Genomic DNA, 25583 nt, shown 5'->3' on the forward strand with positions numbered 1-25583 from the left:
CAAGGGTGAATGTGTAAACGACATCAGGCAAGACTTGTGTTATTGACTGAAGTCTGTCTCTTGTGTCCCTTTCAGTTGATATCCGGGAAATTAAGGAGATCCGTACGGGGCAGAAGTCCCGGGACTTTGAGCGGTATATGGAGGACTTATCTTCACGGATCGAACCGGCCCACTGCTTCGTCATCCTTTACGGGACTGAGTTTCGGCTCAAAGCGCTCAGTCTGGCAGGTGAGCGTACAGAGAAATCCAAATGAAAGCGCATTAGAGTTGTAGTACACACACACACACACACACACACACACACACACACACACACACACACACACACACACACACACTCACGCTTGTGTTCCTCTGTCTGTCCCTCAGCGACCTCAGACGAGGAGATGGTCATGTGGGTGAAGGGATTGACCTGGCTGCAGTCGGATACGTTACGCTCCCCCACACCCCTGCAGATAGAAAGGTGACCTTTGACCTCTACGTGCCCCTCTCCCAGTAGATATTGACTGATGGTACCCATTAAGCTCTGGGTTCACATGTCAAGTGTAACGAGTGCCTAAAGAGTGACGTAACAGCCTTAAAGGAACACTAACCTGAAGACAAAACAAGGCTTTCCAGTTGCACTTTATTTGACAGTATGTGTACGTACTTGCCGAAGAAAGTACTGGGTAATATAAGGTAACTACATGGGTTAGGTTTAGGGTTAGTACCTAGTTATTACCCAGTTATTGTATGTACACGGGGAACAGGACTGTAAAATAAAGTCCTGCTGATCACAGAAGTACTTGGATAAAAGGTCATCCGGGGACTTTTTGCCTCTTTTATGAGTACTGTGAGTTCAGACATACTGCTTTTGTCACTTACTGTTTTTCACCTACTACACTCACCTAAAGGATTATTAGGAACACCTGTTCAATTTCGCATTAATGCAATTGTCTAATCAACCAATCACATGGCAGTTGCTTCAATGCATTTAGGGGTGTGGTCCTGGTCAAGACAATCTCCTGAACTCCAAACTGAATGTCAGAATGGGAAAGAAAGGTGATTTAAGCAATTTTGAGCGTGGCATGGTTGTTGGTGCCAGACGGGCCGGTCTGAGTATTTCACAATCTGCTCAGTTACTGGGATTTTCACGCACAACCATTTCTAGGGTTTACAAAGAATGGTGTGAAAAGGGAAAAACATCCAGTATGCGGCAGTCCTGTGGGCGAAAATGCCTTGTTGATGCTAGAGGTCAGAGGAGAATGGGCCGACTGATTCAAGCTGATAGAAGAGCAACTTTGACTGAAATAACTAGGGCTGTAATCTCCCAGTCGATTATTTGGTCGATACGTTCTGGCTCGACCAAAATTCTGATTGGTCGATTTTTTTTCTGATTCGCGTTCATTTAATCAGTTTTGCCGCGTTCATTTCATCAGGTGGAAAGCACTAATTGCTAATGGGGGTGTTTTCAGAGCAGGTAGCAGTCTGTCTTCAGAACACCCCCCTTGTTTTCACTTCTTTTGGATTAGCCCAACCCACTGGAGAAGAGAGACAGATTGAAGAAAGTAGGCTACTAGAAGGTTTGCTGAATATTATTACTTGATCTGGTTTGTTTAATAAATATTATGTTTTTATTAAAGTGGACGTGCCTTTTGTGTTTAAGAGTAAAAGCTTTAAGTTAATAGTCTATTCGTGTATCAGCCGCGAAGCTGAGCTCCTATGTTCGCGAGCTGCACAGAGCGGCTGAAATGATAGTGTCTGTCAGTTATTATAATACATATGACAAAAACAATTGTCTAAATTATGTTACATATTCCTCAAAAGTTCTTGTCATGATATCACTAGTAGTTGACAACATAGTACTATTTTCGGAAATCATATTGCGCAGGTGCACGTGGTGCAATGCTGTCAGAGCCGACAGACTCGTGTGTCAGAATTTCAGTGCAAAATAATTACGTCAAAAACGATTTAATACTGCAAATAGCCTACTAGTTTATGTTTATTTATAATTCATTTAGGCGGACAACAAGGCGCACAGTGCGCAGCTAATTAATTTAAAGTTTTGTTTTTTCCTAACGTCATTTTTAGTCGATTTTTTTTTTTTTTTTTTTGTCAAATTTCAGGACTTTAGTCGACCAAGATTTTCTTTGGTTGATTACAGCCCTAGAAATAACCACTCATTACAACCGAGGTATGCAGCAAAGCACGTTGCTTTACTATTGATGTTCATGGCTTTGCGGACCTACATCGGCATCCAAATACGGCGGATCCAACGTGTTCGCGCGGCTCGCCATTATTTGTACAGACGGAGATTACAAGCGAGAGTAACAGCATGTACATAACATTTATTTTTAACAATAAGATGCCGACTTTAGCCTTAGATTTATATTTTAGATCGCGTCCATCGTGTTTAGCTGCTGTTAGCTCGATTAGCTGCTATTTGAAAATGGCGGTCACAAGTTTCTCTTCAGTCTTGTTGGCCACGGTAACCCCGCCCCCAGCCTCTTACGCAAGCGGTTCTTTCTTGGCTCCGTTCTAGACCCTGCAATGATTTGGTGCTACTTAAGAACCAGTTTTACTGGTTCGGAGCTGGTGCTTTGGCGGTGGAAAAACAAAGAACTGATTTGAAACTAGGCTCTGGCTCCGAACCAGCACCAGCTCTGCCTTGGTGGAAAAGGGGTATTAGTGCCAATTGGGCATCGTTTAAATGCCACGGCCTACCTGAGCATTGTTTCTGACCATGTCCATCCCTTTATGACCACCATGTACCCATCCTCTGATAGCTACTTCCAGCAGGATAATGCACCATGTCACAAAGCTCGAATCATTTCAAATTGGTTTCTTGAACATGACAATGAGTTCACTGTACTAAAATGGCCCCCACAGTCACCAGATCTCAACCCAATAGAGCATCTTTGGGATGTGGTGGAACGGGAGCTTCGTGCCCTGGATGTACATCCCACATATCTCCATCAACTGAAAGATGCTATCCTATCAATATGGGCCAACATTTCTAAAGAATGCTTTCAGCACCTTGTTGAATCAATGCCACGTAGAATTAAGGCAGTTCTGAAGGCGAAAGGGGGTCAAACACAGTATTAGTATGGTGTTCCTAATAATCCTTTAGGTGAGTGTATATAGTAGGGAAGTATGTGATTTCAGATGCAGCCTAATTCATCCAGTGATGAAACAATTGAAGTCGTTGAGTGAGTCATTGAATCATTCATTCAAGAGATTCATTCAAAAACACTGATTCATCCAGTAAGGAAACAAGTCGTTGAGTGAGTCATTGAATCATTCATTCAAGAGATTCATTCAAAAACACTGATTCATCCAGTAATGAAACAATTGAAGTCTTTGAGTGAGTCATTGAATCATTCATTCAAGAGATTCATTCAAAAACACTGATTCATCCAGTAAGGAAACAAGTCGTTGAGTGAGTCATTGAATCATTCATTCAAGAGATTCATTCAAAAACACTGATTCATCCAGTAAGGAAACAATTGAAGTCGTTGAGTGAGTCATTGAATCATTCATTCAAGAGATTCATTCAAAAACACTGATTCATCCAGTAAGGAAACAATTGAAGTCGTTGAGTGAGTCATTGAATCATTCATTCAAGAGATTCATTCAAAAACACTGATTCATCCAGTAAGGAAACAAGTCGTTGAGTGAGTCATTGAATCATTCATTCAAGAGATTCATTCAAAAACACTGATTCATCCAGTAAGGAAACAAGTGAATTATTTAGTCATTGAATCATTCATTCATAATAAATAAAAAAACGACATTAATTAACAGCAATTCACATTTTGTCAGAACCTCTAGTAAACTACAGGTTATTTTGTTTAGTTGTCTGTTCAGAATCGTGGGAAAATCACAATCTCTATTTAGAACGAAAACAATCCAAATTCAATTAATCCAGAATCTTGCATCTCTAATGTATTTCTAATAAGTATGTACTAAATATGTAAGTAATAAATATGTACACTGAATCTGATCTTTTAATATCAGTGTTTCGGCACATTAAGGCAGTTTAAGTGTTTCTTATGTTAAGCGTTCTCTAAAGTCCTGCTGTTTTTACTGATTTTTCCCATGAAATTGAAAATCGACCGGCCTGTTCTGCACTTCTATGGATGTTTCTTTCCCCCAGGTCTCTGCGACAGTCACGTGACTTAAAACTATAGATAATTGTGAATTTTAAAAAGTGAAAAGCAAAAAAAACATTGAAGTGTTGTATTAATACTTTTTCCTCTTTTATATAGGTGGCTGAGAAAGCAGTTTCACGCTGTGGATCGCAACAGGGAAGACAGGTGTGTTACGTGTGAATGTCATCGGCCCGCACTTTTCTCTGTGGAGAAACTGGTGTAGCGCGCCATTATGTTGAGGGATGCACACACAGATGTGATAGTGTGTGTTTGAGATGTTTCTCTGACGTAGCGATTCTTATAATCTCATCTTCCTTTCGATTTATCTACGTTGTGATATATGCTTTAGGGGAGAAATGGCTGACTCAGAGATACCTGGCCTTATTAACACACACACACACACACACACACACACACACACACACACACACACACACACACACACACACACACACACACACACTCCTGTTGGGTAAATAGAGCTCAGAGAAGGCACATCCTGCAACAGGAAACAAAGCTCAGAGCATGCGTGTGTGTGAAGGTAAATACACAGAGAGCGAGTGAAAGACACAGAGGTGTGTGAGGTGTCGTATTCAGTTGAAATGGTGGACGTGTGTGTGGATGAGAAACATGACGTTTTCAGCTTGTGTGTGGCTAAATCAAAAGTAGAAATTAATAAGCTTTTGATGATCAAGAAACTGATTTTCATCAATGGTGAAAACAGTCGTGCCGCTTCATATTTTTGTGGAAACTGTGATAAGTAATTTTTCAGGATTCTTTGATGAACAGAAAGAATAGCATTTGAAATCAAAATATATTTTGTAACATTGTCTTTACGGTCACTTTTGATCAGTTTAGTGGGTCCTTGCTGAATAAAAGTATTAGTTTTCTTTGAAAAGACTCTTACTGACCCCAAACTTTTGTACAGTAGTGTATTGTACACACAACAGGCATAGATGTGTACATGTATACATAAAACGTTTGTACATTATACATATGTTTTTTGAGTAATGAATGTTTTTACTGATTAGAGGAATAAAACCGACTGATGTAAACTCAGCTGAAACGTGCGATCCTGAGCATCCTCATCCCCTTTCGTAACCACATTCCCAAACTCTCTGTGTTTTGGCAGGATTTCCTGTAAGGATCTGAAGAGTATGCTGTGTCAAGTCAACTACAGGGTTCCCAATATGAGGTTCTTACGAGAGAAACTTCCGGTAACTTCTCTCCACTCACTTCTCATATTAGTGTAGAATTAATCCTTTTAGGTGATTTTTATTGTGTAATGTTTATATACCATGTGGTTCGATTATTTTGGTTACGCCGTTAACTGCAGTAACCTCACTGGATATTGTGTATTTATTTACTCCATGTTAATACAGTTGTAATTACATTTACATTTACGTTTTATTAATATTGGTTGTATTTTCTGTGGTTTCTTGGTTAGGATGGAGAGCTGAGGAATGGAGATGTGTCGTATAGTCATTTCGCCCAGCTGTACCGCAGCCTGATGTTTGATGCACAGAAATCAGTGAGTTCAGGTTTATTTGTGTGTTGGTGGAGGCGAAGCCCTCCTCAGAGCCACTCAAACCCCATCAGTTTGCCCCGCTTCTCAAATGGCCTTCGCGTCAATACCGGCCCTTTTAAAAAGCCACAAGATCTATCGGCTGAAAGCCATTAGGCCACTCACACACACACACACACAGTACTGATGACCCTTGCACTCAAAGGGATGTGTGTGTGTGGGACTTGAGTAGATGTTTGCTATCTCATCAGCTGATTAGCGTCTGATGGGTCTGTATATGTAGAGCTGCAGATGTTTTTACCGCGGTGTTTTACTGTACTGGAGCTGAAATAGCTACAGTCACATGATCGGGTATTAATTGTATTATTCACATAATAAGCTTTTTTTTCTGTTTCTTTACAGATGGAGATTCCACTGCTGCAAAGGTGTTCACTCACTTCTCTATCTTTGTCTTTTTCAAGCTAAAGAATTTAAGAATGACATAAATTATAATTTACAACACATTTAAAGTAAAACAGAATATTCAGTAATAAATAATATAGGGCAGAATTTATTTATTGGGATTTGATTGAACTATTTTAAGTGTTAGGCTATTATATTATTATTACTATTATATTAAACGTATTAATTGTGCACAATAAGACATTAATAAATGGTAATTTATTATAGTTTGGTTGGTTGATTAGTGAGTTGGGTACTAAAAATGTTAGATGATAGGGAAAGAGTTAGTTAGTTAGTTAGTTAGTTAGTTAGTTAGTTAGTTAGTTAGTTAGTTAGTTAGTTAGTTAGTTAGTTAGTTAGTTAGTTAGTTAGTTAGTTAGTTAGTTAGTAACAAAATGTTAGATGATGAGAAAAGGGTTGGTTGGTTAGTTATTTTGGTTCTTCGATGGAGAATCACACTACCCAACTAACTAACTAACCAACCAAACCTTCTCCCATCATCTAAATGTTTTGTTCTTTGATGGAGAATCACACTACCCAACTAACTATTAGATGATCGGGGAAGGTTTGGTTAGTTAGTTAGTTAGAAACAAAATGTTAGATGATGAGAAAAGGGTTGGTTGGTTAGTTGGAAAGAAAAGGTTTGATCAGGGGTGTCCAGACCTGTTCCTGGATGGCCAGTGTCCCGTGACTCTATTAGCAGGATTACACACCCTGTGCTAGAGGAGGATGGTTGGGTTGGGTGTCTAGTTAGTGTATAAAATGATTCTCTCTCAAAGAGCCAAAATGTAAGATGACGGGGAAGGGTTTGGTCGGTTGGTTAGAGTATAGATTCAGTCAGCCTCTAAATAGCCAGAATGTCGGGTGGGGAAAGAGTTAGTTAGTTGGTTAGATGTTTAGTTAGTTTGTTTATTTCTTTGTTTGTTTGTTAGTTTTATTTGGTTGGTTAAAGTATACATTTAATCAACCTCAAAGAGGCAAAATGTTGTGTTGGGTGTCTAGTTAGTTCAATATAATGATTAGTTATATTAGTTAGTGTATAAAATGATTCTCCCTCAAAGAGCCAAAATGTAAGATGGGGAAAGAGTTTGTTGATTAGAGTATAAATTTAATCACCATCTAAACAGCCAAAATGTAAGATGGGGAAAGAAAGAGTTAGTTGGTTAGAGTATATATGTAATCACCGATCAATCTAAATAGCCAGGATGTAAGATGGGGAAAGAGTTAGTTAGTTAATTGTGCACAAAAAGACCTACTAGTAAATGGTCATTTATTATAGTTTTATATAATGTATCTGAATTGTTATCAGACATCCTAGAACATCTGTTGGGTTTCTAGACACGAGGCTCTAACACTGATCTGTGTGTTTCTGACAGGTTTATTGAGAGACCAGAACAGAATATCTCACTGGAGGACTTCCAGAACTTCCTAATTGAACATCAGAAGGTTAGATATGCATTTTTCCACTTTATTGCTCAAAGCAAACGAGCCGTCACTGTATTTACACATTAATTGGATGCATATGTTTGTACAGTAGAGTGGGTTGTTGAGGGAAGAGAATCTGTACTTCAGATGTTTGGTAATAACCGTGTGTGTGTGTGTGTGTGTGTGTGTGTGTGTGTGTGTGTGTGTGTGTGTCTGTCCTCAGGAGCTTTGGGCCACAGACAGTAACAAGGTGCAGGAGTTTATGTTCCACTACCTGAAGGATCCTCTACGAGAGATCGAGCAGCCGTACTTTCATCAAGACGAGGTGACATTTACATTGACATTTATGTTTCTGGCAAACGCATTTATGCAAAGTGACTAGTGCATTTACTCAGCATGTGCGTTCCCAGAGAATCAAACCCATAACAAGCGTTGCAAGCTCCACGCTTTACCCGCATCACCACTTCCTGCTTCACTGCAGTATCGTGTCACCGCAGATTTGTTTCTTTGATATGTTTATCTGCCTCTTCTTAACTTATTAGTTGATTATGAATTTCCTAATCTATCATTTGCAAGAACTATTTAAATTAGGTATTTGTATTAAACTTAGAGTTATTTTCTTAAGTGATCATATTCATTGCGTATAGTTAATATTGAGAGAAAATGTTTATAAAACAATTATATTTGACACGCATTCCTCATTTATTTTTAGTAAATAATTGGAGTAGCTGTTTTACACACAAATCATAAAGGTGTCAACAAAGTAAAAAATCAATTCTCCTTCTTCTTTAGAAAATAAAAATAGGAAAGAACATTTCCTGGTTCATGTTCCTTTTACTGATTAAAAAAACCCCTTGTCGTATTTTGTACCCTTTCATGAAGACTGGAGAACTACAGCGGTTGAGTGGTTTTGGTGTTGTTTAGGTGTTCATCAGCAGTGCTGAGGACTAACTCACGCTGCTGTCTTCAGTTTCAGCATGCTGACGTTAACATGTTTTGTGGTTCTCAGTTCCTCACGTATCTGTTCTCTAAAGAGAACACTATCTGGGACTCGCAGCTCGATCAGGTTCGGCCAGAGGACATGAACAACCCCCTGTCCCACTACTGGATCTCCTCGTCCCACAACACGTGAGTAGAGTACAGTATTCAACTGAACAGTTCAGATTAAACTGACACTTTTAAGAGGCTGTATGTTTATTAAAGTTCTCTCTATGGGGTATCTAGTAACTAGTGGTCTCTAGATAACGTCCATCCCTTTTTTTTTGTAGTTCATCCATTGGTTAGATAGATAGTTAGTTAGTTTGTTAGTGTATAATCCCCCAAAATGTGAGATGATGGGAAAAGGGTTGGTTGGTTAGTTATTTTGGTTCTTCGATGGAGAATCACACTACCCGACTTAACTATTAGATGATGGGGGAAGGTTTGGTTGGTTGATTGGTTAGTTGGTTAGTAAGTGTATAAAATCAGTCCCCCTCAAAGAAAAAAAGGTTTGATCAGGGGTGTCCAGACCTGTTCCTGGATGGCCAGTGTCCCGTGACTCTATTAGCAGGATTACACACCCTGTGCTAGAGGATGATGGAGGATGGTTGGGTTGGGTGTCTAGTTAGTGTATAAAATGATTCTCCCTCAAAGAGCCAAAATGTAAGATGATGGGGAAGGGTTTGGTCGGTTGGTTAGAGTATAGATTCAGTCAGCCTCTAAATAGCCAGAATGTTGGATGGGGAAAGAGTTAGTTAGTTGGTTGGTTAGATGTTTAGTTGGTTTGTTTATTTCTTTGTTTGTTTGTTTAGTTGGTTGGTAAAATGTTATAAGGGGAGGAGTTGGTTAGATAGGCGGGAGGCTAGTTAGGATGAAGTTGATGATGTAGAGAAAGATGAATGTGATGTTAATGACATGCAAATGATGTAACCAGATTTTGACAAAATGAAGGTGGATTTATTGGCTCTTGGAAATAGAGTACAGGCGGGGGAACATGATTTCATACAGTCTGTGGAGAGTGCACTAAATAGAGAAACAAGTTTTCGTGATGCAATGGCTTGGCAGAGTTGGATGAATATTTCCAGAAATCTCTGGAGAAGTTGGCTGACTGTTTTCTGAGGAGAGACGGTGGGAAGATCGATTTAAAAAAAAGCTGTGATTTACAAGTACACCTTCTTTCTCCAGACACCAACCTTACACTCCAGTTACTTCCCTGTCATCTGTTGATGCTCCTAAAACCCCAATTCCAGCCATTAGAGTCAAACAACCTCCCAGAAAATCTATCAATGTTACGTATGATGTTTCACCTGTTGATACGCAACTTACTACTGTGTAAAACCCTACAGCTGTTTCTTCATTTTGTGCTCAGCCACCGATTCGTCTGGAATTTCCCATCTTTGATGAGTCTTGTGAGACTGCTGATGTACTCACCTTCATTGATCAGTGTGAAAATTACTTGGAAATCTGACCGCTTCCTAGTTTAGAGCTCATTGGGAGCACAGTGTTGCGTGGTCCTGCTCTGAGCTGGTGGATAGCTGAGAAAAGGAAGGTCTCTGATTGGCAATCCTTCAAAAAAGCTTTCAGGACAGCATTTCTACCTGAGGATTACCTCACTGAGGTGGAAGATAAGCTGAGATCGATGGTTCAACAACCTGGACAACGTTTGAGGGATTTTGCTTATGATTATCGGGCTCTTTGTCTGAAGTGGAAATCAGATATCTCAGAGGATGAAATAGTGAGTCGTGTTCTGAATAACATTAACAGGATGCAGGATGTCTCAGAGGCACGGTGAGGACGATTGAACAGTTGGTAAAGGTGGGTTCCATGGTGGAAAAGGACTGCATGGGGGCTAAAGACTACTGGAAAAAGGTTGACCGTTATGCTGCGGTGCTTGGCTGGACATCCACAACGTTTCATATTGGCTGATGGACAAGTGCACCAAGCGATTGATCAAAAAAGCATCAGTTATAAGTGGCATAACCAGGTATGTCGATTGAACACGTATATTATGAAATACATTCACCTGGCCTTCCCCTTGATAACAGGTCTGGACTTTTTGAGAGCTGCAGAAGCCATCTTGGAGGTTGGCCAAAACAGATATGGCCTGAAAACTGATGAAGGTTATGATTACTATACCTTCTTACCAGATGAGAGTGCTCCAGGGACTTCTAACATTGCTGCTGATGAAACCCTCATCCAAACTGTCACTACAAACCTTTATTATGCCCTACCTCCTTCCTGGGAACCTCCATTCAAACCACTGATATCTGAAGATGCACCAGTACTGGACTCAGATAAACCTGAGGAGCTGCAGAAGCTGATGACTGCTTGGCCTCGTACAACCTCCAGTATCTTGGGAAGGACTGCAATGGAGAAACATAAAATTGTGTTATCTGACATAATGCCAATTAAATCCAGAGCCTATCGGGTACCTCCCTTCAAGAAACATATACAGTAATTGAAGATCATGTAGGCCAAATACTCAAAGACAATATCATTGAGCCCTCCTTCTCGTCTTGGGCCTCCCTTGTCGTCCTGGTCCCCAAAACTGATAGTTCGTACCGGTTCTGTGTGGACTACAGGAAAATAAACAGTAAAACAGTACCGGATGCTTATCCAATGCCAATCATTCACAACATCCTTGAGTCCTTGGAAGGCGCAATCTTGTTTACTACCTTAGATCTGCAGTCTGGCTATTGGCAGTTAGAGATGGAGGAAGAGAGTAAAGCCAAAACAGCTTTTAGTACAACCAAAGGGCTATTTGAATTTCGGATTATGCCTTATGGTCTCCGAAATGCAGCAGCCACTTTCCAGAGAATCATGGAAAAGGTTTTTGGCAGAGCTGAGACGACAATTTTGTTTCGTGTACAACGACGACATAATAATTTACTCCAAATCATTGGAAGAACACATCAGTCATCTTAATATTATTCTCCAAAGACTCATGCAGGCCAACCTTACCCTCAACAAGAACAAATGCCATTTCTTCAAAAGACAACTCGAATTCCTGGGACATATCATCTCTGGAAAAGGAGTGGAGGTTGACCGAGAAAAGACAAAAGTAGTCGCTCGGTATTCTCCTCTCACTGACCTTAAAACGCTACAACGATTTCTCGGACTTGCAGGGTGGTACCATAAATTCATTCCCTACTTTGCAGATATCACATCTCAATTTAACAACCTAAAGAAAAAAGATGTGAAATGGGACTGGACCCCTGAATGCCAGGCCTACTTCGATAACATTAAGCAATCTCTCCAGAATCCACCCGTACTGACACAACTTGATCTCACAAAGCCATTTCTAGTACACACAATGACGCAAACGATGTGGGTCTAGGGACCATACTTAGTCAGCTAACCTCTAATGGAGAAAAGGTGATTGCTTATGTGTCACGAACTCTGCGAGGAGCAGAGATCAACTACTCCACTTCTGAAAAGGAATGCTTGGCAGTTGTCTGGGCAGTGGAAAAGTGGAGACACTACCTGGAAAGTAGGAGGTTTGACGTCTATACAGACCATGCTGCACTAGCTTGGGCCTTTAACTGTCCCAAGACCAGCTCACGCCTGACCCGTTGGACCCTACGCTTGCAGCAGTTTGAGTTTCATTTTCATCATAGGAAACGATGTCTTAACCTAGGCCCTGATGCATTGTCCAGATCGCTTGAACTGATGAGTAGAGAGGAACAGTGTTTAGCAATAACAACATCAAAACATCCTTCTGACATACCACACACCATGGATGAAATGGCTCAAGCCCAACAACAAGATGAAACCATTACTCGTCTGCAGTCTGAAACAAAAACGAGAAAGGTAAAAGACCCACAAATTACATTCGAATTCTCCAAGGGGTTTTATACAGTAAAATGCTGGTGAAGAATAATGGGAACAAGTCTCAGACATTAATTCCTGGATTTCTCCATTAATTCCACGATAACCCTCTGGGCGGACACATGGGTCAACTGAAAACGTTGCTGAGGCTGTTGGAAGTGTCATGGTGGCCAACTGTGCGTAGGGATGTATGGCAGCATGTGAAGGGATGTGATAACTGTCAACAATACAAACATGACAATACTAAACCCAGTGGTCTTCTTCATACCACTGAAGTAACAGAGCCTGGACAAATGCTGGGTGTGGACTTGATGGGACCTTTCCCAAGTAGCAAAAAACAAAACACTTACCTGCTTGTCATCCTGGATTATTACTCGAAATGTTTACGAAAATATTTACCCGCTGGAGGGGGCCAAAATACCTTGTGTCCGACCGGGGGGCCCAATTTACTGATGTCAGATCTCTGTAAGACATGGGGAAGTATCCAAATTTAACCACCAGTTATCATCCACAAACCAATCTTACTGAACGCATAAACCGAACTTTAAAGACCATGATCGCTTCATATGTGGGACAGTACCATCAGTTATGGGATCAATGGCTTGTTGAGTTCCCTTTTGCTATTAACTCTGCTTATCAGGAGACAACGGGCAAAACCCCAGCCGAGCTGATGATTGGCAGACAGCTCCAGGGACCGCTAGAAAGAATGAATCATAGATCCCGCTCACCTAGCCAAACCGCTTATGATCTCGTTGAACGACAGACGATCATGGCAGAGGAAATCAAGAGGAGAGTCGAGGTCCAAAAGAAGAGACAAGCAAGATACTACAATTCCCGGAGGAAAGATACACAGTTTCAGCCGGGTGATGTCGTCTGGGTGAAGACTCATCCTCTTTCGTCCGCTACAAACAAGTACTCTGCTAAATGGGAGGGTCCAGCTGAGATGATAAAGAAATTGGTGCCAATAAATTAGAGATGGTCCTCACTGCAGAACATGAAATCCAGGGGGAGGAGTTGGATCCAGATCCAACTCCTCCCACCTTACATGTACCTAAACCTACCCATCTCCACCCCCTGATCCCTAAACCTACCCATCTCCACCCCCTGATCCCTAAACCCACCCCTTAACCTACCCATCTCCACCCCCGATCCCTAAACCCACCCCTAAACCTACCCATCTCCACCCCCTGATCCCTAAACCCACCCCTAAACCTACCCATCTCCACCCCCTGATCCCTAAACCCACCCCTAAACCTACCCATCTCCACCCCCTGATCACTAAACCCACCCCTAAACCTACCCATCTCCACCCCCTGATCCCTAAACCCACTCCTAAACCTACCCATCTCCATCACCTGATCCCTAAACCCACCCCTAAACCTGCCAATCTCCACCCCTTAGATCTGGATCCAACTCCGCCCCCTGGATCTCGTGTACTGCAGTGAGGTGCTACTGATAAATTACACCATTCAGTGGGGCATCCCTCCAAAAACAGACAATATAAATGTACGGTATAAAGGTACGACCGCTCTCCTCTGATGCCGTCAGCTGGGGGCGGGGTCTATGTAGCAAAGCCTCATAAGGGGGAGATTATTTATATTGTGATTGACCTATGTATTTGTAGTCATTATAATGTCTTCATGGGATGTTGTTTTTACGTGTAGAGATCTTTAACTCTGTAACGAACTCTCGCGAGATTCAGAGGGTGACCACGCATAGCGCAACGACACGTCATCCTATATAGAGGAAGATTGTAGTATATGGGGAGCGAACAGATTTTGAGTGGACCAGATTTTTGGGACTGAAATATGTTGGTGGATTTTTTTTATCGGTCTCATTGTGGAGCTTGCCGTTTTTTGGATTGGATGGCTCACCTTTGAGGATTTAAAACCGACACGGTCTTCACGAACGAAGCTGCTCACGGACTTTATCTGCCTTATCGATGAGACTGATTCAAACTTGGCATCAACAAGCTGGACTGAAAAACTCTTTGCCCTCATGTCCGCACTCATATGAGAACACACACACGCTGGGTTTATTTTGTCTTTGTAAGATTTATAAATCTGTTATATACACTTTGGTGCTTGAACGAATTGTGTGTGTGTGTGTGTGAGACTATTTTGCCTCCTTTATTTACTTCCTTAAAAATATCTATTATTTCTCTTGATGTAAAAAATTCTCAAGTAAACTACGGGAAGTGTTGCACTGGAATTGCTACTTCCTACTTCCTTATTTTATGCTTATCATTTAGTTTAATGAGAGAATCTTTCAGAGATTTTACAATAAGATACCGCATAAGAGTTTATTTCATGTGTTGAAAATGTACATTAATGTAGAAACCCGTTTCCACCTCAGATTAAAAAAGGTGAATGTGACTATTTCTTGTTACTTTGACTTAATATCTTTCGAATTTTAATTCTGTATCCAGTAGTCTAGTCTAGACAGTGTATGTGTGTATATATATATGTATGTGTGAGACTTTCATTGGTTTCTTTTTATTTTCAAATGTGCCTACTTTGAATGTCCTCCATATCTGGGAGAACTCTTGGTTCCACGTAGTTCTTTGTATCCTCTTAGAGATATGCAATCTCTTGTCTTTACTGTACCAGGAATCTTTTCAGCCACTGGTCGTAAAACTTTTCACTACAAAGCTACTAGTGATTGGAATAATCTTCCTCTTTCCTTGAGGTCCATTTTATCTTTTCGTAGATTCAAGTTAACTTTATTCCAATATCTAAACAATGTGTGTGCATGCTTCTGATGTTGGACTGAACAGTATTGCTTGCAAATTGTCTTTTGTTTCATGTAACTGTTTAACTGATTTACCTCCTGTTGATTCAACCTCGGTCCTTCTTATGTGACACCTTTTTGTTTACTGCATTTCTTGCATTATGGTTCCAATTGTATAATGAGTAAATGTGATGTGCTTTTTGAGACAGTTATAACATGTCAGGGCTATGATGTGTCTTAGGTTTGGTGTAATGGTGTAAGCTGCCTAGTAGCTCAATGGTTTTGAGCATTTTTTTTGTTGTTGTTGTTGTCGTCTGTGTACTTGGACCCTCTCAAGGGGCTATCCATTAATAAATTGAAAATTGAAATTGAAATATATATATATATATCTATATATATCTATATATATCTCTATATCTCTATATCTATATTATCTATATATCTATATCTATATCTATATAATATATATATACTGTTTACTTTAACAAAGAGAAGTCATCTGAGAAAGTGCATTGTGTGAATAGAAACACGTCTGACATCAGTGGCTGAATCTAAAAAAGCCAGATGACGAGTGGACAGATTTCTATATCATTTCATATATGATATGATATTTCAGATGGGTGAAGTCTTACTATGTTGTGTGGTGTCTTTCAATCAGGACTGGTATTTAGCTTTTTGTTTGTCTGGTATGATTAGATTATAAAGCTATTAGGTGGTTCAAAGGGAACTGGATAAAGACTGACATAATGGAAATAATTTTTGAATGTGTTTGTACAGCGTCTGCAGTGTCTATAAGCTGTAATAAAGGTGACAATGATGCTGAGGTGTGAGGTGTAAGGTGTGATGTGTGTATGGAGTAATGCAGACAGGTCTGACGTGTGTGTGTGTGTGTGTGTGTGCTGGTATTTTTAGCTATCTGACGGGAGACCAGTTTTCCAGCGAGTCGTCTCTGGAGGCGTACGCCCGCTGTCTGCGAATGGGCTGCAGATGCATCGAGTGTAAGTCACAGCGCAACACTATTATTAGTAATGATCAATGCTTCATATGCAAATAGATTCTAAAATATTACCATTCCAGAAACTTAACATGCTGAAAATATCGTTTTGCAAAATTGCATTGAACAATATATCATAAATACTTTCTCCCAGTAGTAAAACTAGCAGGCTACAACAGTATGTCACTATGCATGCTTTTATATTATTGAAATGGTAAATAATAAATGCTAAATATCCTGCAGTTTTAGTGTCCTAGGTTCTGGGATTTAAAAAAGAAAAAGTTAAAAATCTGAAATTATTATTATGTTTTTTTTTTCTTTTGGTTTATTATTTTTTTTTATTTTTTTTTATTGTTCCGATTTGTTTTTCTTTTTACTTTTTTAAAATAATTCTCTGGATTTCCTGGACAGGACACGCACAATAGCGATAAACAAACAAAAAGCACAGAAATCTATAACAATTAAATTATGCTTTTATTTATTTTTGTTTGATTTATTTATTTTAGGAGCTCAAATTTGTCTCATTTGAAATTAGAACTATTATTAATTTTAGAACTATAACCGTAGGACTAGACCAACATGGCCAGATCTGTTGTTTTATGATTTGTGGCATAATAAAATAAATAACTATACTGCAGTTTTAGCGTTTTTTATTTATTTTTTATTTTATTTTTTTATCAAAAATGAATGGATTTGTTTGTTAGTTTAGGTTTTTTTTATTCTTGTTCCTTATTTATTTGTAATTAATTTTCTAAATGTTTACAAATGTAAATAATAAAAAATAAACAATCAAACTAACATAAAACTCTGAAATTGTATTTTATTTTTGCTTATTTTTAAGCAGTGAATATTGTTTTATGATTTGTGGCATAATAAAATAACTATACTGCAGTTTTAGCGTCGCTCTGGGATAAAATAAAAAGTAAATAAAATAAAAAATATCTAAAATTAATGGATTTGTTAGTTAGTTTAGGTTGGTTTGTTTATTTTTTTTAATTCTTGTTCCTTATTTATTTGTAATTAATTTTCAAAAATTTTACAAATGTAAAAAAAATAAACAATCAAACTAACACAAACCTCTGAAATGTATAACAATAAATTGTATTTTATTTTTGCTTATTTTTAAGCAGTGAATATATTGTTTTTGTAAACTAGAAATATTTATCACAACTACAACTATAAGACTTTATTAGACTCTATTTCAACTGAATAATGTTTACTATTGTGTTGTGTTTCTGGCAGGCAGTAATAATGTGTGTGTGTTTTGCAGTGGACTGCTGGGACGGTCCTGATGGCATGCCTGTCATCTACCACGGTCACACCCTCACCACCAAGATCAAGTTCAGCGACGTGCTTCAAACCATCAAAGAACACGCCTTCGTCACGTCTGAGTGAGTGTCTCTGGTCAAACCCACATGATGATTAGATATGGTCATCTTTTCAAGAATGTGCGGTATGCGATAATCTGATTACGTTGCTTGTGTTAGCTTTCCCATCATCCTCTCCATCGAGGACCACTGCAGTATTGTCCAGCAGAGAAACATGGCCTCCCACTTTAGGAAAGTGTTTGGAGAGATGCTCCTGACCAAAGCGGTGGACATCTCAGCGGACGGCCTGCCCTCACCCAATCAGCTCAAGAGGAAGATCCTAATCAAGGTGAGACTCACTGGTCATGTGGCAGGAAACTGTGTTTTTGGCCACTCCAGCCAGTTGCTCAACAAAGGCCTGTTTATTGTTGAATTGATGTGTTCAGCACAAGAAACTAGCTGAGGGAAGCGCGTACGAGGAGGTCTCGTCTTCAACGCCGTACTCGGAGAACGACATCAGCAACTCCATCAAGAACGGGATCCTGTTCCTGGAGGACCCCATCAACCACGTGAGATCCTCTTCATCCACTCTTACAGGACGGTTTAATCTGCTGGCATGATGATCTCATGATGAATGTGCGCTGGTGTCGTCCTCACAGGAGTGGTACCCTCACTTCTTCGTCCTGACCAGCAATAAGATCTATTATTCTGAGGAGACGTCAAGTAATCAAGGGAACGAGGATGAGGAGGAGCACAGAGAGGTGAGGAACACACACTGACTAACCGTCTGCAGTTCGCAGGAACAGGTTTTCAGTTGCTCAGCTAGCTTCAACATGGGGTCCTTGTGGATCCTCGTAGACATTTTAAAGTGTCATTTTCTTTGTATTGTTACAATGTCGTTAGTATGTGTAAATGAACAATGGGGGTTCGAGTTAAGGTTAGGACTGAGTTTCCTGGGCCGAGAAATTCACTTTTGACAGCTCACGGACAGTCGGATCGGCGGAGGGTTATTAATAGAGCAGTTATTGTAATAGTAGGTTTATCACTGAAAATGGTATCGCACTTTGTCTACTCGTTAAACAGCATTATGGTAAAAATGGAGCACTATGGCAACAGCTTACTTTCTTATAGCTTTCCCACTTAATATTACAGCGAGACACTACAGGTGAATAGGGTAACATTTTTAACTAGCAGATATTACCATGACACTTTCCCAGTTGATTACCTACATTAAGATGAGAAAATAAATGTATTACAAGTTTTCTGTAATTTAATGTTTAAATATGCAAATTAGGCAATATCTAATTAAATATGCGCATATATATATATATATATATATATATATATATTTGCATATATAAAATAAATATATATAAAATACATATATAAAATAAAATAAAATAAACGAAATCTGAGTATTGGATAAAGCCAGGCTAAAAATAATTTTTTCATTGTGTTCACATATTAGATGGGAAAAAATTACAGAGGGATTTATGGATATCTACTTCTGTTATCCTGTAAATCAGAATATACTGGCAATAGCCTTAAAAAAATTATTTTCGCCATGTTTTTTGGAATAAAATGTTATATAAATCAGGCTAGGAATAATATATTTACAAATCCCTCTGCAATTCACCTTTGGCTAAGTCCCGCCCCCCTTAGTTACTGTTGCTACGTCCGACAACTTCATATTGTTCGACTGTGTCAACACGGTGGCGGTAACGTTAGTCAACTTCAAAACTGCCACAACAGCGTGTCTGTAACATTAACGTTAGGTGTTTGTATCTTGAATAACAAAGTTAGCTAACATCCAGCCTCTAGTCAAAGCATAGAATCCTGACTTACGTGATAACTAAACTATCGCTAAGCTTGCTTGCTTGCACCTTGATTCTTCATTAATTAGGGTAGAGAACCGAAATCATAACCTAAAACAGCATAAAACTGTCTAACTAGTATAACTTCACAGTAAGGTTAAAAGCAAAATGTACCTAAAGCACACAAAAGTGTGCTTGTTGATCCTTGAGGGGTTTAGCTGACTGTGAGGACGTCCACACAGTTTAATCCAAAGATGACACTTGTCAGGATTTGACTTCGGTTTTGGGAAGGGGAAAAAACGGACACCCCCCTCCAACCTCTCTGGGAAACGTGTATCTGTGTTACAAATGCCCCAGGCACAACGTTTAACCATATTTTTGATAAAACTACGACGGTAATAGCCTGCCGAGACCAAAAATATGAGACGCCTGTGTTAAAGTTAATGGAGCGCTGTGAAAAAGTGTCGGACCTCTGTGGGAGCTCGTTCTTGGCTGCGCTGTGATTGGTCAATCTACATTCTAGGGTGTGGCTTAGCCAAAGGCGAATTGTCTTCATAATATAACTAGGTACAAGACTGGAAAGTTTGGTGTATATATGTGCGACTGAAGTGGAGATTTCGGACTTGGAGAATGAGAGAAAAGTCATTTTGAGAAAACGGGCTTTAAAGATTTATCATCAGCCAATGAGATTGCGCATTCAGCCCTTTTACTTTCACGATTGGTTGCTGATAAAAAGGAAATGACCATATTTGGATCAGACAGCATTGTACAGGAGAGAGAGAGCTTTCCAGCGGTGCATGTGATGACAGGAAGAAGACCGAGATCGTGGAGCAGCGTGTTGATTAAGAACGCCAACTTTTGTTGAATTTATGAGAAATCTACAGACGCAAACAGACAAAGTGTAGTAAAATAAAGACCTAAATGTGTATTTCTGACTTTTTTTCACCACAAATCTGAAAGAAGACATGTTATTGAAGACAAATATCCAAAAATCTCAAAATTGACCAGTAAAAAAAAAAAAACGATGTTTTTGCCTGCCGTGTCTCGGCCTTAAGTGTATAATTGATATAATATTTAAATTAATAATTGGGTACAATGGACTTACGGTGTACATTGTACTTGTATTCACACAAAAAAACCTGCAGCTGTAATATATTTCTGTAATAACATCTATAATTGCACTGTTTACACTTTAAACAGACCCATATCCCCAAACCTGTCTCTAAACGTACCCGTATCCTCCTCGATAGCAGCACAAGTGTTTTGATGGAAGTATATAGTAGTTAAAGACGCTTAAAGGAGTGGTATAATGCCCTTTTCACAAGATGTAAAATAAGTCTCTGATGTCCCCAGAGTGTGTGTGTGAAGTTTTAGCTCAAAATACCCCACAGATATTTTTATATAGCATGTTAAAATGTCACTTTTTGAGGGTGAACAAAAACACACCGTTTTGTGTGTGTCTCTTTAAATGCAAATGAGCTGCTGCTCCCGGCACAGGGGGCGGAGCTTCAAGAGCTTGTGTCCTTTTACCTCACACACACATGCACTGGAAATTTCAAAAACTTTTAGCCTTTTATGTTCAAACCGGAGTCAGACAATGATGGAGAGACAACATGTAGACAACATTTCTGAATGGTTAGTTGATTAATTTATGTAGCTTATGTGTAGTTATCTTCTAGTCATTGATTAGCATATTCTGTCTTGATAATATATAAATCGTGTCTGGGGGCGGGGTTTATGTAAATTCTAGGGTTGGTGATGTCACTAACCCAGGAGGAATGTGGTGTAGTCTCTACCAGCCGTTTGTTGTAGTCCTTAAAAAGCGATTTCTTTAAAAGAAAATATCTCCCTTTGCTTTGAACTTTGAGCGCTGTAACTTTGCAAATGTTGTTTATGCTCAAACAGCAACATTACACACTAACTAAAGTTAGAAAAGTGAAATCACAATCAACCACCCCTTTAATATAAAGTGTCCTTTTTTCCCCCAACAAGTAGCCAGGTCATTATGACCTTTTTTAGCTACGTTGTACATTTGTGAAACACAACTTGACAATGCTTTGAGCCATCATTAAACGTGTTGTACGGTCAGCTCTGGTTAACACAGGTTTCTGCCCGCGACTTTTTATAACTCTGTTTCCCCAGAAGTTCCTGTGCTGCTTTCGATTCACTTATTTTTTTTTTTATTGCCAAGGTTAATGCTCAAAATACTTTAAAGTTACCTTCCTCAGCGCTGATGAATATATAGAGTATTGTTTCCGATTTGTTGGTTTAACAAGTAGTTAGTTTTGATATATGAAAAACACAATTCACTCACTTTCACACAATTCACGGTAGAGGTGGGCAATATGACCAAAATCTTAATCTTAGCAATTTTATTTTACGATAATGATATACATCACAATATAGTTGTTTTGCTTAAAATAAGGCTTTTATTATATAAAAATTGTTGATATCATTGAAATTTCATAATTCTCAATATCACACTAAAACTAGCGTAACTAACGTAGACCTACCTGAAGAACGTATAGTTTATATATACTTAAATTATAGTTAATTATATATGCAATTTACACTGTGTGCATTAAATATACATTTATTAGGGGTTCAAGCATGAAATGCTGAAACCCTATTGTAATTGTAAGGATTTGTTAAACTGACCGTGCAGGCCAAACCGTAAGGCCTAGAGACGTGAAACCTGGCCAGATGGTAGTCCTCAATTTGGGGATGACCTATCAGAGTATGACCCCGATTGGCCCATAGGTGGCGCTACAGCAACCAAAAGTACAAAATCGCTCATAACTCTTAGGCCGTTTGTCCTAGACTCAAGTGTCGTACACCACTGGGATCCCTGGCTCAAGGCGGACAGACTGTGCACTCCCATTTAGATTTAGGCAGGAAAAATATTCTGCTATGTCGAATTTTGTCCAAAACCTACTTTTGCGAACTAGTCCCTGGTTTTTCGCCCGATCGGAACCAAACCAGTCTAGGACAATTCTCCGGACTCTCAGTTCAACTTTTTCTTCGATAATTATTGATCTATTGGCATTTGGGTGTCTGTAACAGGGTCATTTAGAAAAGGGACGTGGCAAAATACACTCAAAAGCCTATAAATCCTACAGGAAAACTCAGAACTTCACCAAAATTGATGAGCATATGTGACATAATACAAAAGCAAGCAAAATTTCATGGAGATCAGACCATAGGTGGCGCTATAACTGTCAAAAAAGCTTTGAAAACCACATATTTCCTATGGTAAATTGCCTGTATTGGCTGTAAATGGACTTTTCCATCTATTATTTCAGTGGTTAAAAGCTTGCTAAATAAAACTTAATGTCTTAAATGCTTATGTGCTTAAAGGCCTTAAATGCTTGAACCCCGCTAAATGCTGCTTGCAGCTTTAATTCTTAAAGTTACTAAAGTCATTCAGTCAAAAGCAGTGAGTGATTTTATCTTTTTCTTTTATTGTCGGATTAACATTAATGACAGGAATGTTATGCTGCTGTCACTTTAAGAGCGAATGCACGGATCTAATATACTGACACACGCATCTGGTTTCTTTTACGTTCTTTTCTGGTTTATGTTCACTTAAGACATGAATGTCTGTGTTTATGAGGATACTTGGCATTGGCAAAGGCATGGTCACTCTGACACATATGTGTGTGTTTAACTGTTCAAACCCAATTAGGCGGCATAAAGCCCTCAGTTCAGTCCTCACGTTCTCCATGAGCGGCGGCTTCATGTGTGTGTCTCTTAAGAAACCAACAGCGCTCTTATATAGCGAAAATAGTTCTCTTTTTAGCTGCTTATTGTGCTTCAACAGTTTAAAATCACTTGTTTTTAAACCGCAATGCATCCAAAATCTTTACCGGTTGACATTTATATTAGTTAATCGCTATATCACCCTCACGGTAAAAGCAAACCATTGGTAATTTAGCCCATGGTTTCTGTGTGAATGCATTAGTGTGATTGAACTCTTCCTCGTGTTCTTTAGATCAGTAACGGCATGGACCAGCACGTAACGGAGAAGTGGTTTCACGGTAAGCTGGGCGCGGGACGCGACGGGCGTCAGATCGCGGAGCGTCTGCTGTCGGAGTATTGCCTGGAGACCGGGGCGCCCGACGGCTCCTTCCTGGTGCGCGAGAGCGAGACCTTCGTGGGAGACTACACACTCTCCTTCTGGTAACAGCAACCTGACCTCATCACAGCTGACCGATGGTTTACTTGGAAACAGAACTGTAAAGTAAAAGGGTTTCTGTTGTCCCCCCCCCTCCTCAGGCGGTCCGGTCGCGTTCAGCACTGCAGGATTCACTCTCGCCAGGAAGCCGGCAACCCCAAGTTCTACCTGACGGATAACCTGGTGTTCGACACTCTGTTTGCGCTCATCACACATTACCAGCAGGTTCCTCTGCGCTGCAACGAGTTTGAGATGAAGCTGACGGAGCCGGTGCCACAAACCAACGCTCACGAGAGCAAAGAGTGAGTCTCACACACACACACCTCACGACTGAAGCAGCAGTGAGTCTGTCATCGTTTACTCACCAAACCTGTGTGAATTTCTTTCTTCTGCTGAACACAAAAGATCTTTTGAAGAATGTGTGTACACAAACAGTTGATGGACCCCATTGACTGCCATAGTGTGGATAAAAAAACGGGACTGTCACTTTAAGAATAAGGACGCTATGAGTTTGTCGGTATGATCACAAAAAGTATTATTTCGTTTGTGACCTACAATGATATTATCATGTTATGACGTACAGTTCTGAGGATGGATAACAGTATACTGTCTTTCTACGTTTATAAAAGGACTAAACATTTTGAAATAAGAGAACTTATCAAAGAATAAGCAGAGAAATCTGATAATGGGCTTCGAATATGGGTCGAAACTATAATTGGGGAGAAAAAAATGGTCTGGAAAAGCCCCAATTGAAATTGACATTTTATTGATAGATAATTATTTATATGTATGGCCAATAAATAAGTAAAATGGTGTAAAAATAAATAGATTGTCTCTTCTGCTCACCAAAGCTGCATTTATTTGATCTAACATACAGTAATACAGTGTAAATCAGCTGTTTTCTATTTGAATATATCTTAATGTAATTTATTCCTGTGATCAAAGCATCATTACTCCAGTCTTCAGAGTCACATGATCCTTCAGAAATCATTGTAATATGATGATCTGATGATCAAGGAACATTTCTGATTATTATCAATGGTAAAAACAGTGGTGCTGCTTCATATTTGTGTGGAAACAGTGATACATTTTTATCAGGATAGCATTTATTAATTTATTTAAATGCTGTTAGTCACTTTTGATCAGTTTAATGCATCCTTGCTGAATAAAAATATGAATTTCTATAAATTAAAAAAAATCTGTAACACTTTCTTTTAGTGTAATTGCACATTACATTACTATAGTAATATCTACAAATTATGCAAATCACAAGTAACTAACCCTAAACCAAACTCTAATCCTATAGTAAAGTGTGTGTTAATTATTATTTCTCAATATCTAAATGTATAATTACACTGTAACAAAGGGTCACACTTTATTTTAAGGTGTCATTGTTACAGTGTAATTATATATTTAAGTACTGAGTAATATTAATTACTATAGGGGTTTGGTTGAGGGTTAGTTGCATGTAATTATGCATAATTTACTGTTATTACTATGGTAAGTACATGTAACATATATAACAAGGACACTGTAAAATAAAGTGTTACCGAAGTCTTCCTGCCTCTCATCTCGCAGGGAACAACAGCGGTGGATGTGGAGCAGGGGTTTGTGTGTTTCCTGTCTTCCTTGTGTTTTCCCGGTCTAATTCCAGCATGTGTGTGTGTGTGTGTGTGTTGCGTGCAGGTGGTACCACGCGTGCCTGTCCCGCAGCCAGGCCGAGAACATGCTGATGAGAGTCCCACGTGACGGGGCTTTCCTCGTCAGGAAGAGAACAGAAGTCAACTCTTTCGCCATTTCCTTCCGGTAAAATCCACACTCCCGCTTTCATGTTTTTACTGCGTCCTTGTTTTCTGTGGTTTTCCTCACTCTCTCTCTCGTTTGCTCCCTCAGGGCGGAGGGCAAGATAAAGCACTGCCGTGTGCAGCAGGAGGGACAGACGGTGGTTTTGGGCACTTCTGAGTTTGACAGTTTAGTAGATTTAATCAGTTACTATGAGAAACATCCACTGTACCGCAAGATGAAGCTGCGCTACCCCATCAACGAGGAGACGCTGGAGAAGATCGGCACCGCTGTGAGTGTATCCACGCATCCGTCTCGTCTAATCTGTGCTTAAAACCATAGCTTACCTGAAAATGTCATTTATTTACCTTCATGTCGTTACAAACCTGTGTGACTTTCTTCTGTGCAAGATATTTTGTAGAACGTTTTAAAACCAAACTCTTTTGGTGCCCATT

At 39.5% G+C, this 25583-nt stretch overlaps 1 protein-coding gene across 2 annotated transcripts in view; it reads left to right on the forward strand.

The window, feature by feature from the left end:
- Positions 1-25583, forward strand: part of plcg1 (phospholipase C, gamma 1) — a 62439-nt gene that overhangs the window by 15451 nt on the left and 21405 nt on the right. For both annotated transcript variants that reach the window (XM_084427223.1, XM_084427222.1), the window contains exons 3-20: positions 76-228; positions 370-463; positions 4248-4295; positions 5263-5347; positions 5578-5661; positions 6058-6080; positions 7473-7542; positions 7745-7846; positions 8531-8649; positions 15970-16055; positions 17322-17442; positions 17539-17707; positions 17805-17927; positions 18018-18119; positions 23164-23351; positions 23448-23648; positions 25033-25152; positions 25240-25420. In XM_084427223.1, the coding sequence (XP_084283349.1) occupies positions 76-228; positions 370-463; positions 4248-4295; positions 5263-5347; positions 5578-5661; positions 6058-6080; positions 7473-7542; positions 7745-7846; positions 8531-8649; positions 15970-16055; positions 17322-17442; positions 17539-17707; positions 17805-17927; positions 18018-18119; positions 23164-23351; positions 23448-23648; positions 25033-25152; positions 25240-25420 (2069 nt within the window). The remainder of the gene's footprint in view (positions 1-75; positions 229-369; positions 464-4247; positions 4296-5262; positions 5348-5577; positions 5662-6057; positions 6081-7472; positions 7543-7744; positions 7847-8530; positions 8650-15969; positions 16056-17321; positions 17443-17538; positions 17708-17804; positions 17928-18017; positions 18120-23163; positions 23352-23447; positions 23649-25032; positions 25153-25239; positions 25421-25583) is intronic.

Source organism: Rutilus rutilus (assembly GCF_951802725.1).
Source record: "Rutilus rutilus genome assembly, chromosome: 13".
NCBI lineage: Eukaryota > Metazoa > Chordata > Actinopteri > Cypriniformes > Leuciscidae > Rutilus > Rutilus rutilus.